Consider the following 15,000-nt stretch of genomic DNA (forward strand, 5'->3'; position numbering starts at 1 on the left):
CTCCCCCCTTGGCCTTCTCTATAACAGCAACCGCTTCTGTCTTGCTCCCCCTATCTTATTATAGCTGCTAGTATTGTTATTGGGTTCATAGTTGTTAAAAAAATGTTATGTTGTTGTTGCTGATGGCTGTCATCCACTGTTGTCTCCCTCCCCTCTCCCTATCGCTGTATCTCCTTCTCACTCTGCCCCATTTTAAAGATGACTAACCCATAACTGAGACCATCATACTGCAATACACTGCAATATACAGTATATGCAACAAAGTGCTTTATCAAATATACTGCAATATACCTTACTATACTGTACTGTTATGTAACAATCTTACATAACAGTACTACCAATATACTGCAATATACCTTCCTACCAAATATACTGTACTACCAATATACAGCATAGCTCATCCATCCAACACTTTGGCAAGTTATGAACAAGTTATGAACCCAATCCATTTTCTAGCAGGACTTTTATAATAATAATAATGAATTGCATTTTTATAGCGCTTTTCCAAGTGCTCAAAGCGCTTTACAATGGTTCATTCATTCATACATTGGGAGGTGAAGCGGCGAACAGTCGACGCCAGCATCCTCACTTCCCACATTCACACACCAATGGTGGCGAGCTCACACACATGATGTATAATAAAGTAGGGTCTGGGGACTCACAGGGGTCCTTGGCTCACAAGCTCACTTGTATCTACTATTCTTGAATATTCTTTAAAAAATCTTGAAAATAGAAAATCAGACAGGGTTACAAATCGTATCTGCTGGGGACCCCTGGCACAAAACATTTTCAGATGGGGCCAAAACTTATATCAATTTGGGGGCCCTTGGCAAGAAAAAGTTTGAGAACTAACTGGTATAATGCATGTGCTATTGGCTCTTACATTCGCTGATGGTGCCAGCTCCACAGGTCTCTGTCAGTCCGTAGCCCTGCCCCACGGGGCAGCAGAGACACACGTTCATGAAGCGCTGCGTGGCGGCAGAGAGGGGCGCTCCGCCAGACAGCAGCACACGCATACGACCGCCAAGCAGGGCGCGCACCTTCTTGAACACCAGCCTGTGGGCACAGGGAGCCGAGAGGGGTTAGGTAGACTGACACCTTCTTGAACACCAGCCTGTGGGCACAGGGAGCCGAGAGGGGTTAGGTAGACTGAACACCAGCCTGTGGGCACAGGGAGCCGAGAGGGGTTAGGTAGACTGAACACCAGCCTATGGGCACAGGGAGCCGATAGGGGTTAGGTAGACTGAACACCAGCCTGTGGGCACAGGGAGCCGAGAGGGGTTAGGTAGACTGAACACCAGCCTGTGGGCACAGGGAGCCGAGAGGGGTTAGGTAGACTGAACACCAGCCTGTGGGCACAGGGAGCCGAGAGGGGTTAGGTAGACTGAACACCAGCCTGTGGGCACAGGGAGCCGATAGGGGTTAGGTAGACTGACACTTTACCTGATGATTAATTATCACTCAAATAATCGCGATTTAATTGTATTTCTGTTGCTGAACATTAGGAATAGAAATTACATTTCATTTTGGCTTTCAGGCAGGCATTGTAAACAAAACTTGCACATAGTGGATGAAAATATATGAACTTTTTTTTTACATAGACATTACATATGACGATTATGCAAAATACATATTGTGATTATCTCAAATAATTGGAATTAGCCGGTTAATAATTGTGACAGGCCTAGGTAGAGGAAAATAGGTGTAATTAATTAATTCAAGAGAGAGGAGAAGAGGTAGGATGGGTGGGTGGATGGATGGATGGATAGGTGGGTGGGTTGGTGGATGGATGGATAGGTGGGTGGATGGATAGGTGGGTGGATGGATAGGTGGGTGGGTGGGTGGATGGATGGATGGATGGTGTGTGTGTGTGTGTGTGTGTGTGTGTGTGTGTGTGTTAGTTAGAAGAAAGTGTTGGAGAAGTGGTGGGGAAGACAAACATTAGGGAGAAGAAGCATAAAGACGAGGAGAGCAGAAAAGAATGCAGTGAAAGAACAGAATAAAGAGTGAGAGAGGGCATAGTACTGTTAATATGCATGTTTAGACACTTGTGTGAGAGGACATGCAATCAATGAATTTGTTTATGTATCCAGGAACCTGTCTGTATGTGTTTCCATGAGTGGGTGTGACTGCATTTATGCATGTATGACATGTGTCATCTGTTACATATACAAAATTAATCAGGCATAACACTATTTGTGTGTGTGTGTGTGTGTGTGTGTGTGTGTGTGTGTGTGTGTGTGTGCGCGCGTTTGTGCGTGCATGTACGTGCATGTACGTGTACGTGCACGGTTGTGCACGCATAGGTGTGTGTGTGTCATACTTGTCACATAGAGGCGTGCTGTGTCCCCTGGCCAGCTGCTCCAATTTATAATTGTAGGCAAGGATGAACAGGGTTCTCTGAACACAATTCATCTCCTCCACCTTGATCATCACATTCTTATAGATGCGATCCATGATCTCCTAAAGACAGAGAGAAACAAGAGTGCTAGAGTTAGACCATGAAGGCAGAGTGAGAGTGAAAGAAAGAGTTTTAAGATTAAATATATAAACTATAGATGAGTGTCCATGTATCTCGAGAACCATCCGACCAATGTGATAAAGGACGGGAGGGAGTGATGTGCCGGATGTGTCGAATCAGCGGTCGTCATAAGATCTATAAATCACAAATCTCTGTATCTGTCTGTGTGTGTCCATTTCATGCCCATATTATGGAAGTTACTGAAGTCATCAATATGACATCATACTGTAGTACTACTGATGTCACACGGGATGACCTTTTACACAGAGCCTGGGAGTCAATGGTCACTGAGGGGGCGCTTGTTTTACGGGCGACCGGATTAAGGTTGGTGAAGGGTCCATATTAAAACGACCGGATTAAGGTTGGTGAGGGGTCCATTAAAACGACCGGATTAAGGTTGGCAAGGGGTCCGTTAAAACGACCGGATTAAGGTTGGTGAGGAGTCCGTTAAAACGACCGGATTAAGGTTGGTGACGAGTCTATTAAAACGACCGGATTAAGGTTGGCAAGGGGTCCGTTAAAATGACCGGATTAAGGTTGGCAAGGGGTCTGTTAAAACGACCGGATTAAGGTTGGTGAGGGATGCACTGCTCTCCTCCGTGCTTGTGGTTATGGTTAGGTTAGGGTTTGAGGTAGGTTGTCATTCGGTAGTAGCCCATCGAAACCAAGGCTCTGCGCTAAGGGCGTCCCGAATCCCGATGTCATACATAGACTGGCCATCAAGTAACAGAGTCTACAACAGGTTGCCTGACAACCGGTGCAATGGATATTGCATAACCGATGGGCATGTGTTCCCAACGGGGAACGGGCATCAGCCTAAATGAATCAAAACTGGTCATAGGATGAATAATCACACCTGCGTATCATACATCATCATACATCATCTCATTCTGGCCAAAATAGACTATTTGCTCGTCTACAAATTCTCCTTTCATTGTCAATGGCAAATGTGACAAGAGTTTTTGAGGGGCTAGCGCCCCTCAAAAATCATCGCTATGCTCAGCCAATCAAATCATCACTATGGTGTACACACAAACACACAAAACTGGGCATAGGAGCCCCTCAAAAAGAATGGAAGAGAGAGACAGTGACGAAACTGAAAGAACAAAGAAGAAAGCGAATGGGATAAAGAGTGAGGCAGAGAGAATGAGCACAGTGAGGACTCTGAGGAGTAATACACTGTAGATCTATTTGAGTGTGACAGTGCCAACATCTTTCAAAATGTTGGTCAGTAATGTTAGTCCTATTTTTCTCTAGCCAAAACAAACAGATGTGTATCCAACGCTGCATAGCTGCTATCCTCCAGCTCCTAATAAGGGTCTTTGGACTGGACCCAGAGCAGACTCTGACACCTGGAGTGCCTGGTGCTACGCTGCTCTGGGCCCAGATAAGACCAGAGTGAATGATACCACTGTCTCCACCACAAATACCATGGCCAGATTAAGGCTCCGATAGTCATATGCACTGTACACGTGCTTATGCTGTTGGTGCAACGTGGTTCATAAAATGTATGTGTAAACTCACTACTAAAGCCTGATTTATACGTATTATGTATGTACCAGTGTCGCACGTGGAAACTGGAAATAGGCAATCTAGCAAGCTCACAAATCAGGCTTTACTCCCACTGCGTCGCCGTCTCGTGACTCTGAATCCCTTTCAGGTGGTAATGTGGATATGTTTAAATCCAGCTTCTGGCACATGGTGCCAGTGAGTGAGCGTGTTCGTGAATAACATGACATGCATGCCACTGGTCTAATGACAGTTACTCAGGCTGATGTTAGGCATATGAGGTTGAAGATAAAGTGGGCCTATACAGAAGGTACACATCATTGTTTTAATGTTATGTTGCAGTTGGCTATGCTAGTAGCTTTTATCAAGGTTGAACTGATGAAAAATATGAAATGATCTATCATCTACACTACAGTTCCACTATACACAGTAGTGTAGCGGCCAGCTATGGCTGCAGCCAATGGGACTGTCTTGGGGGTGGGACTTCTAGAGTGAGTGACGGGGGTCCTAGGTAGAGGCTCTCTGTGCCGGGTAGTTGGGTTGGGAGTGCACGTTTACCTAAGAGGAATATCAATGCTGTTGTTATATGAGTGTTCTACAAAGGAATAAAGAGGGATCTTTATCGTTCATGGTAACTACGTCTCTGCCTCCTGTTCCTGGGATCGTTACAGTATATTACATTTACGGTAGTTTGCTGAGGGTGTGCATGGTCCTAATATGGGAACTAGCAGTTTGCTATGATGGTGAGTTGTGGAGGCATGAGCTATGGTTTAACTGGGTTATACAAATAAACATGGCTTCCCTTGCCTAGGGCTAGGTCAGAGATTCGCAAACTTTCCCAATGCAAAAGACCCCCAAAGTTTCACCCGTGTCAAAAAAGGCCCGTCCTCCCAGAGGGCGACTTGCAAGAATTGACTAATGGACCACTAAAACAGCGGAACAGTGCTTGGTTACTGTGGTTTACATTACATGATATTTCTTGATATTTTGCCTGGTGGTAACCTGTTTGTCCGGGGCAGGTGCTGTGCGCACATGGCGAGAAAAGGAAAGTCATTGTCTCTCTCTGTGTTCCTCCCTGTGTGTAGTCTACTCAAACAACCACAAACAGTCATGGCTAGTTTTGAAGACGAAAATGAATAAATACAGGGAAAACACTGTGGTGCTTGTCAAGTAGGGCCTCACGTTAGCTCTTGAAATGGGTCCCCAGATGTTTAAGGCCTTGAATTGCACGTAATGAATATTTTTCTAAAGGGATATTTTACCTCCGTTCAAGAACACTACAATCTTGTCCATGTGACCATAGTTTAAAATATATATCCCTAATAAAACTATCATAGAAGCACCTTCCCAATCAACAGAAGATCAGGAACGCACTTGTTAAATTTGGCATTGCCTCTTTATTGTTAATGGCGTTTAATGTTTGTGTTTGCACCGTTTGTTTTAAATCACCATATCAACATGAGTTAGACTTTAATTAATATTAGCGCCCCTCACTTCACACGGGTGTGATTTTTTTATATGCCATTCGAAAAGGTTAAAAACTGATTGTTTTGCCGGGCATCACAATTCTGGCAATTCTGACAATGCTATGTGACTGGATCCTGAAGCCGTTATGGACGAATGTCCCAAAACTAAAGGACAGAGCCTAAGGCTGCCTTTGGCAGCAATGATGCACCCAGACACAAACAAAGTCAATCATAACAAATAGCTGAGTGAAGCAGCCATCTCATGGCAGGGGAGCACCTCCTGTGCACGGCAGGCATGGAAACTGATGACTTTCAAACAGAAAGGCAAGACAGAGTTGACAGACAAATGGAGACCACACACGGGAGCATTATTGTTTGCAGCAAGGAATATATATATATTCCTATATATCGTGGTTGTGAGATTAGATGTTTCCTAAGCAAAACAGTCGTGGCGACTGAGAACTTTAATCCATGGGGTCTGTTGTGATCTAGGGACACGGTGCTCCCATCGTTGCCTAGGCTGTGAGTGATGCGTGTGATCTAGGGGTCTGTTGTGATCTAGGGGTCTGTTGTGATCTAGGGCTCTGTTGTGATCTAGGGACACAGTGCTCCCATGCTGTTGCCTAGGCTGTGAGTGATGTGTGTGATCTAGGGGTCTGTTGTGATCTAGGCCTATTGTGCTCCCATGTTGTTGCCTAGGCTGTGTGTGACTGGACGATGTGTCCACTCGCTAATGTCCAAGTTAATCTGAGGGGACAACAATCGGAAACCCACTAAAACCAAGAACACTTCATTATCCAGCCCTGCAGAGTGGTTTAGAAAAGAAGAACTCCGGGCCACATTTAAATGGAGGAAAGGACACAAACGATAAACGATAAAAAACAGCTGTTGTGCATGTGTGTGTGTGTGTCATGGGGAACACCACACGGGGCTTTCTCACGTTCAGTTTACAGCTGTGAACAGTTCCAGACACAGGGGCCCAGGGGTGGGGGAGGGGGAGGTCCCCTCATGGGGAGAGAGACTGAGAGAGAGACTCAGAGTTAAAGAGAGTATGGAGGACGCTGGTCATGGAAAGCAGAAATAGAGTCAAACCAACAGTATACACGCATGCACGCACGCACGCATATAGTACACACACACACACACACACACACACACACACAACGGTATAAAAGTGCATAATATGGAATGAATACATTTGTACAGTTTTATTGTCTTATTATTGCGAACGCAGTGAGCACTTACTATGAGACGCAGATCATGTCTGTCTGTGTGTGTGTCTGTCTGTCTGTGTGTCTGTCTGTCCCGCTATCCAAATATGGAGTGTGTTGCATCAGCAATCACTCAGCTCCATATATGGGCACAAAAGGGGCCAGGTCCACTCAGCTCCATATATGGGCACAAAAGGGGCCAGGTCCACATATACAGTAACAGCGGGACAGACACACAGACAGACAGACAGACAGACATGATCTGCAGGGTCTCAGCTGCGTTAGCTTCCCGCGTTTGCGCGTCTTACTGGTGTTATCTCTTTTTCACACTTTTTCAACACAAGTTGCTACCAACTGTATACTATATACTCATACAAATATAAATGTATATACTTTAGTTGTTGTTGTTTTTTGTTTCTTATGTCTTTTTCCGCCCACTCTTTCTTTTTTCTTTGTCCTCCTGAAATGTACCACCTGAAGTGTTACTGCCGTGCCTGTCTCTGTTTGAGTGTGGACTCGATGTCTTATATAGGAAAAAGGACTATACTATACAGAGACATTGGAGATGTTGCCACATGGAGGGGGGATGAGGGAGGGAAGAGGGGTGGGGAAAAAAAAGAAAAGAAGAAAATCTTGGGAACTGCTCTTATATCGTTTGTAGAAATGCTATATGTACAATTATACTGCACTTTCCGAATAAAACAAATATTAAAAAAAAAAAAAAAAAAATGGGTTAATCAGAGTAAAGATAAGCCTTTTCTCGTCGCATTATCACACAGTTTCTGGTACAAAGCTATTTCTTGCAAACTGGAGCATCATCAAACTGGAGCATTGTGCATTGCTATTACAAGGGCTCAAGTCTCACAACAGTAAACACATACATTTCTTGAATACCCATCTTGTCAAGAAAGACGTAATGTCTCCCGACTCTACAACCTGACAACGCAGCACGATGCGACGCGTGACACGATATGTAGATGCGGTATTTTTGTTTGGAAATTTCCGCCTATGATCACATGCCCAAAATAGGACACCCAGGTTGAAAGTGGTTAAAATTGATAGACTGACCTGACCGCTGCTATTAAAAGGATATTGATTTTCTTTTACAGCATCAACACAGCTGTATTGAGATCTGAGCGAAGCCCGCCACTTCTATGGCATCAGATCAAGGTTGACATAGATTACTGTAATCAGATGTAAAATCCCACCTCACACCTAACCTTCCGGTTGAACCGCTGGACGTCACAGTGAGACCTAAAAGCCTCAGCGACAGAGACCAGAGCGGGCTGGTGACAGCACTCTGACTGGATGAGTCCACTTCATGGCCGAGTAGAGACAGACCGTGGCCTGCTGCACACTGTCAGTACCACTCTGTCAGTACCACCCTGTCAGTACCACTCTGGTAGTGATCTGCTGGACCAGGAACAAAGGCAGAAGCAAACTACTGAACCTCTGCCAGACAAGACCAAAGGCAACCCATGAGACAGAGAGATGTTGAGTGATAGACTCAGAGCGGGTGTGGCGAAAAAAAGACGGAAAATACATAGACTTAACAAACAAATGTATATGGTGTTGTTGTGTTGTGTTGTGTTGACGTACTGGGACAGCGGCCATCAGAGTGGGCTGCAGAACACTGGTGTCTCCTTTACTGCCTTTCTTTATCTTTGTCGACTATAGGGGAGAAAATGGAGAAAGAAATCACAAATTATGTTAATGACAGATGTCTTTCAACAATTAGATGTTTAATGTTAACGTGTCATTCTCACTCCCAACTCCAAGTCCTCATACAGTATATTCAAGTTCGGTCAACTACCCATATGACACTAGCGAGGTGTTCCATACAGTATTTAGAAGGATGGAACGCAGACACAAACATGTTGATGAGGGGGGATCATTATTTACTATTCTCTGCCCATCAGTAAGTATGCAACTCGGACAGCACTGAGTCGACAGAAGCGAACACCACTTGGTGCAGTAGTAGCGTGGCTGGCACCTTGCTCGGGTGCTCCTCACAGGGTTCAAGTCTGCTTCTGACAGCTTGACTGTCGTGTTTTAAGTTTAATTTGTTTTCATCGTACTTAAAGATGTTTTCAATACTGAATCTACACATTATGGTGACACGAATGCTGCGTTCACACAGGCAGATACAAAGATACCGTTCATTTTCAAAGGAAGCCACTGACATAAAAAAGCTACAAATAAGTTGAACTGGCTTCAACTTCAGATACAAAGATGCACAGTGACAATAATTATGCTGTGATTCTTTGTATCGTTGCATGTTAGCATCTGCCTGTGTGAACGCAGCAGCGAGGTGTACCCAGTGCGTTGAAAACATGATAAAAAGGGGGGTCCTGACCAAACGTCAGTAAGTGACAGTGTCGACCTGGGGTAGAGAATAATATGTTCTACTAAGTGTACCTGGTCAGCTAGTGTCAGTGGTGAAGAGTAGCCAATCCTACAGCCATGCGCCACACACACCAGCTCAGCACTCAGCTCCAACACATGGGCCAGGGGCAGGTAGCCAATATACGTGTCATCCTCACTGTATACACAAAGAGCTTCTTAATATACACAATGCCATTATACAATATACACAGAACTAATCATACTTTATACATATAACCATGCTGAAATAATAAAGTATTGTGGCATATGACCTATTGTGTAATAAGAAATAAACAGCATTATAATTATATATTGCCATTTCTACAGAAGAAGGGATACTAAATTGTAGTATTCCGTAGGCCTGTTTCATTGAGAGGAAAGGCTTGTTTACACTATAAAATATAACATTTTATTTACTGCATTGTAAGTTATTTGTCAGAACGATTTTAGAACACATTTAAGATAGGCAAGCATCCAAAATGGAGGTTGGGGCAATGTTTTGTGAGGAACCACATGTCAATGAATGTTCATGAAATTCAGTTCTTACTTAAGGACGTTTATGTACACAGCGTGACAACAAAATACACAAAGCAAAGCCATCATTTTCATTAACAGCCTTATGGAGGTCACAACGGATCTTAACCCTGCTGACCCTCCATCTCTCTCACATCCTCCCCATTTTCCTCTGTCCCCAACTTCCTCTGCTCTGTGTTTCCTCTCCTCTCCTCTCCCCGGGGAGATGGGTGCCCTTTCTACTAATTCAGCATAAACAGTTTGCTCGTACGATGCTGCTATAGCGAGCCGGCCGGCGTCCAATGACGCTTGTGCCGCCGCGCAAGCTCAGTTGACATGGAGCACTGTCAGGCAACCTTTAAATCAACGACCCTAATATTGTACGCAACCAGTGACAGCAGAGATAAGCCGGGTGGGGGGGGCTTACAGAGTAAAAGCGGCCATATCTTCCCAGCACCCCGAGCTTCTATTTTGAAAGAAATCCCGGCACTGATTGTGGTAAAGTAGAGTTTAACATTACAATCTCGAGATTGAAAAACCTTGAAAAAAATCCCCTGAAAAAATATCTTCACACCCGTTTTTTTGTATTTTCAGCACTTGGAAGAGGCAGTTTAGAGTAATTTGTTTTCTTAAAGACTGCTGATATGCTAAAAATAGCAGCTACTTTACAGAAATGCTGAGGAAGCTTTCTCATCATTGAATACACACAGCTAGGTGCATTTAATAGGTAATTTAGATCCACACACTGATAATGTGAATTCATGGATTTTTAATCAGGATAACACTCAAAACTGCTGGCCTTGACAATTGTTTTTCTTAAAACTTTAATAAATTAATACTTTTTCCAAAGTTATTTTGTAGAGAGCACTCATTCACAGAACTGGACATAAAGCATGGCCAAACATGATGCATTTATTCCGGTTCCCTGAACTGATTAAAAGTATGTGGTCAAAGATCAAAGGTCAGGGTCACTGTGACATTCCTTCACTTACATAATATGAGACTGGACAGACATAGATGTCAACTGCAACTGTTTGGCAGAGGCATACAATCACAATATGGCATTTCTACTTCTATTTTTTTATCCTTGACCATCTCCTGTTTCCATCTTTGCATGTTATAGGCTATTTGAAAAGTTGAAAAGCAAAATCCTATTTTAAAATCTTTAAACTCAGGTGTTGGTTACTGTATATGCCATGCTCTTTTCTGAAGCACCTGAAAGATAACTGGCACACAAAAGGGGACAAGTCAAAATGTATAGCAGGATATGATATCAGGTTTGGGTGTGCCCATAGACATAAAAAGGTAGACGCCTCCTTCGGCTCTGGGGCATGCGTGTGTCTCTACTTTCTCTATATAGATATGATCACTGAAACTTATCATAATAGATACATTTTAAAAAGCCATTAATTCATCTGATGTTTATAGAACATGTTTTAGTGAATTCCAAGTAGGCTACCGACACCATACGTTTCGACCGCACAACGATGGCGCCGTGCCAAGTTCCAACTGTCTCTAAACTACTTAGAATTCACTACAATAAAGTATGAAGAGATAAGGATACTCTGACTATAAACCACTTGAACCCCAGGTCCCCAGCATAAACAAAAAAATCTACAAACTCGCAACTCGCTGTAAGCTCATGGTAGTCCTGGCCTGGACTGAAGTGTTTTACGCACATTCTCCATTTACAGTCCTTACGGCGGCTTATGCTTACACAAATGTTCCGATTACAAATATAACCCCAGGGCCATGGATGTTACAATCCTTCTAGGGTGGGAATAAGTACCGATATATTCCGTATTGTTCAATAAAAAGCAATGTTTAATCAGTTTCTGGCCATGCGCTTTCAACTATGTGCATTATAACTCTGATAAAATGGCCACCAATCAAATTAAAACACTGTCAATATTTCTATCATCCAACAAACTCTCGTTTGATATCAATGAAAATGTCCTAGCAACCTGTCGGTTGGATTAGTTATCACGTTCCCACACGTCGTTAATGTTAAACTTTGAGTTTAACTTTGAGTTTAACTTCCTCTTTCCCAGTAGCAGTTGCTTTAGCAATGTAAACGTTTGTTTCCTCGTGCCAACAAAGTTCCCTTGGATTGAGTTGATGTGCTGTGATTGGCCAGTAGTCACTCGAGTGACAGCGACGCAGCGTGCCTTCAGCACTTCCGAGCTTGCCTTCCGCTGGAGACACATCGCTCCAATGAACTGAAGCGGCCAATGAGGCATCAATGTTTTCTACCTAGTAGGTGTACCTACCAGAGGTTTGGTATCCTCTCTGCCATGCTGGTGTTTTCTATCTCTAGGTGTACCTACCAGAGGTTTGGTTTGATCCTCTCTGCCATGCCGGTGATGCCAGCGATGATGTTGCTATGAGAGATCATGACTCCCTTGGGGACGCCTGTAGAGCCACTGGTGTACATGATGACAGCAATGTCTGAGGGCAAGGGCTGCTTGCGACCACGTGACACTGTACAGGGACGAAACAAACACACACACATTTTCAAGTTAACTGACATTAGGGCTGCACAATTTTACATATTGCATTGCATTGTAATTCTTCTGCATATTTACAAAGTGAACAAACACATTCAAACAACCACACATTTAACAATCCCAATTTCTGCAGATGGGCAAAATGGACGAATAACGCTCTGACAGGCTCAGGGATACTATAGTTAAACAGTTTATACATGGAAATGTATTCAGCCATTTTATTAAACAAGCTACCGTTGAGTAAACTTCAAGTGTCTTGGCACTATCATCGGAGAGAATGTGTTACATGAGAGCAGACTAGGGCCCGCTATACTGCTAATATTACCATCTCTACACCTTCATTCATCTCTTTATCACTCCCATGTTCTGGTCTCTCTCCCATTCTCCCTCTTCTTGATTTATAAATATCTTGCGTGCCAACCGTACCCCTTGAGTCTAAACCTTTTAGGCATTCCTTTACTATTATGAAAAACCTTTTAAAATAGTTCAAATAGCCAATCTATAAACACATTATGATTTATGAGCTTGTACAGTAGATCGGCTATTTTAACTATTTTTAGATGTTTTTTCCCCCCCAAAATAGTAAAATATGGCATAAGGGGTAAGGTGGCGCACAATATAGGGCTTTCCTCTTTCTCAGCCCTTATTCTTTCTGCATCTCTATATGATCAAGTTTCTATAATCACTCCCTCATCAGGCTAAATTCACCGCAGCCAATGCACTTATCCACTTCAAGTCTGACTGAAAGACCAGTGTTGCATGTCACCACGTCTGTCCTTATTATCCTGCGGAAATACTATAGATAGTTGTAAGTGGATAAGTACATGGGTTAAACACACATGCATATTCATGGAGTCAAAAACATTCAAACCCCTTCTGGCACAGGCCCCAAAACACCACCACAGACACGTGCATTTTGCCACTTTTTTCCCCTGCTTGTTCTTCCTCTTCTGCGTGCATTTCTATGCATCCTCCATTTGAATAAACAAACACAATCCAAGCTATAGCTTAGAGCAGGCGACAAGCTAAGTTCAGCTGTGGCGTACGCTTCATGTGATAAAAGAAAGCTGAGCTCTCTGGGTTTTCTCTGCTCTGCGCCTTGTGGAAACACAAACAGACGTTGATGCTCTGCAGGCCCGGAACAACCAAACGGAGCCCAGATAGAGAGAGAGAGAGAGAGTGAGAATCAAAGAAGTCAAAGAGGAGAAAGGGAGAGGAATGGGACATGGGGATCTTTATTTGACGTTAATTCGGTTTTGTGTGTGTGTGTGTGTGTGTGTGTGTATGTGTGTGTGTGTGCGTGCGTGCGTGCGTGTCACAGAGAACTGATGTCATGTGAAGTTAACAGCACTGTGTGTAAACATGACCCCATCACGTCCCAGCGGTCCAACATACCCTCCCACCCACCCTCCAGTTCCCTAAACCTCCTCCTCCCTCTGTATCTACAATGGATACAGTACCAGCTCTGCTCTTTATGAAACAGCTGGAAAGAAAAGAGGGGAGTTACTTGTTGATGAGGGGATGACAGAGGCCAAAGGAAATAAAGGAGAGAGATGGAGAGAGATAGGTTTTCCTTGCCTATCCCGTCTGAGTGAGCAAACATTAGCCCCGCCCCTGGTCCGCCCCGGCGACCTTAATCTGACACAGATGTGTGCACTTCCTCATTCACATGACCTAATGAGCCCATCTAGCAACCCGCCCCCTCTCCCTGCCCCACGCACCACATTTATTGAGAGTGGGAGAGTTTGTTAGTGCTAAACTCTGAGTTTTTCATGTACTGGTTGAATGTGGTGGAGAATGAGGAATAAACTTATTATGCCCTATTTAAAACATTTCAGAATCATTTTTGGATATACCCACCGCCTATATCCTCTCTGAACCGAAAGTGTATTAACAAAATGTTGACCTAATTTGAACATTAACACAGAAAGATGCTTACCATTCTCTGGCCTGGTCCCCAGCTGTTGCACGGCAGCCATGTTGTGGACACTGATGCCTCGTGGGTAGCCAGGCCATGACGTGGGTGAGTCATCCAATACGATGATATGCTGCAGCCTGGGAACTTCTTTTAAGATGGCCTAACATCACAAGCACACATGCATTAAGCACATGCTTTAAAGTCAGGGTTGGCTCACATACTGTACAGTATATATAATACATACAGGCATACAACTCTCCCACCGGATCAGACACCGCTAGGAGAAAGCACGCTCAACTCATTATTCTCTAGATATCAGACTGTTGCTTAAATAAAACAAGTTCATAAGAAACTAAAGAGAGTGTGGATATTCCTTTCTCTGTATTATCAAATGCAATCATGATGACGATGATGTGCAGTGAGCAGAAAAGGCTTGCATGTGTATTTGTGTGTGTCTTCTCACCTTGAGTCTGGTCTCTAGTAGCTCTCTGCTGGTGAATATGTGTGTGACCTGAGTCTCGTTCAGACCATGGGCGATGGCTGGACCCCCCAGAGTGGAGTAGAGGGTGACCACTGCAACACACAATTAGAAAACCTACTTGGTAAATGGTGGGTAGAGTGACCATGCGGTCACTCTACCCCTGAGCCGCTGCCATACTTAGAGCGATTATGTAGCCAGTCCATTCACACTCACTGTATGACAAAACAGAGCTTAGAATTACATGTTTGACACATGAAAGCACAAACAAAGTGTAGGATTCTCTGTGTGTATGTGTGAAATGTCGAGTATGTGTACTCGACATAATGTAATCATAGACATACTGTAAAAGAGAGAACTGTCTGACACTGACCATGGATTTGCATGGATATACTTAAGCACTTAAACCTTAGAGTTAGTAAACTGGACCCGATTTGTGAGCTAATGTTCCCACCAGAATATGGATGCTAGGGTTCAAGTGGTTAATTGTGT

The 15,000-nt window shown here is 43.7% G+C and overlaps 1 protein-coding gene across 2 annotated transcripts in view; it reads right to left on the minus strand.

The window, feature by feature from the left end:
- acsl3a (acyl-CoA synthetase long chain family member 3a) overlaps positions 1 to 15,000 on the minus strand; it is a 37,732-nt gene that overhangs the window by 8,572 nt on the left and 14,160 nt on the right. For both annotated transcript variants that reach the window (XR_013964613.1, XM_080772336.1), the window contains exons 4-10: positions 14,494 to 14,603; positions 14,052 to 14,190; positions 11,933 to 12,086; positions 9,126 to 9,249; positions 8,307 to 8,378; positions 2,324 to 2,463; positions 884 to 1,056 (exon numbers count right to left, since the gene is read on the minus strand). Coding sequence is in view for 1 of the 2 variants with exons in the window: in XM_080772336.1 (XP_080628462.1) it covers positions 884 to 1,056; positions 2,324 to 2,463; positions 8,307 to 8,378; positions 9,126 to 9,249; positions 11,933 to 12,086; positions 14,052 to 14,190; positions 14,494 to 14,603 (912 nt within the window). In the remaining variant the exon portion in view is untranslated. The remainder of the gene's footprint in view (positions 1 to 883; positions 1,057 to 2,323; positions 2,464 to 8,306; positions 8,379 to 9,125; positions 9,250 to 11,932; positions 12,087 to 14,051; positions 14,191 to 14,493; positions 14,604 to 15,000) is intronic.

This window comes from Protomyctophum bolini (assembly GCF_963924005.1).
Source record: "Protomyctophum bolini genome assembly, chromosome: 9".
Taxonomy (NCBI): Eukaryota; Metazoa; Chordata; class Actinopteri; order Myctophiformes; family Myctophidae; genus Protomyctophum; species Protomyctophum bolini.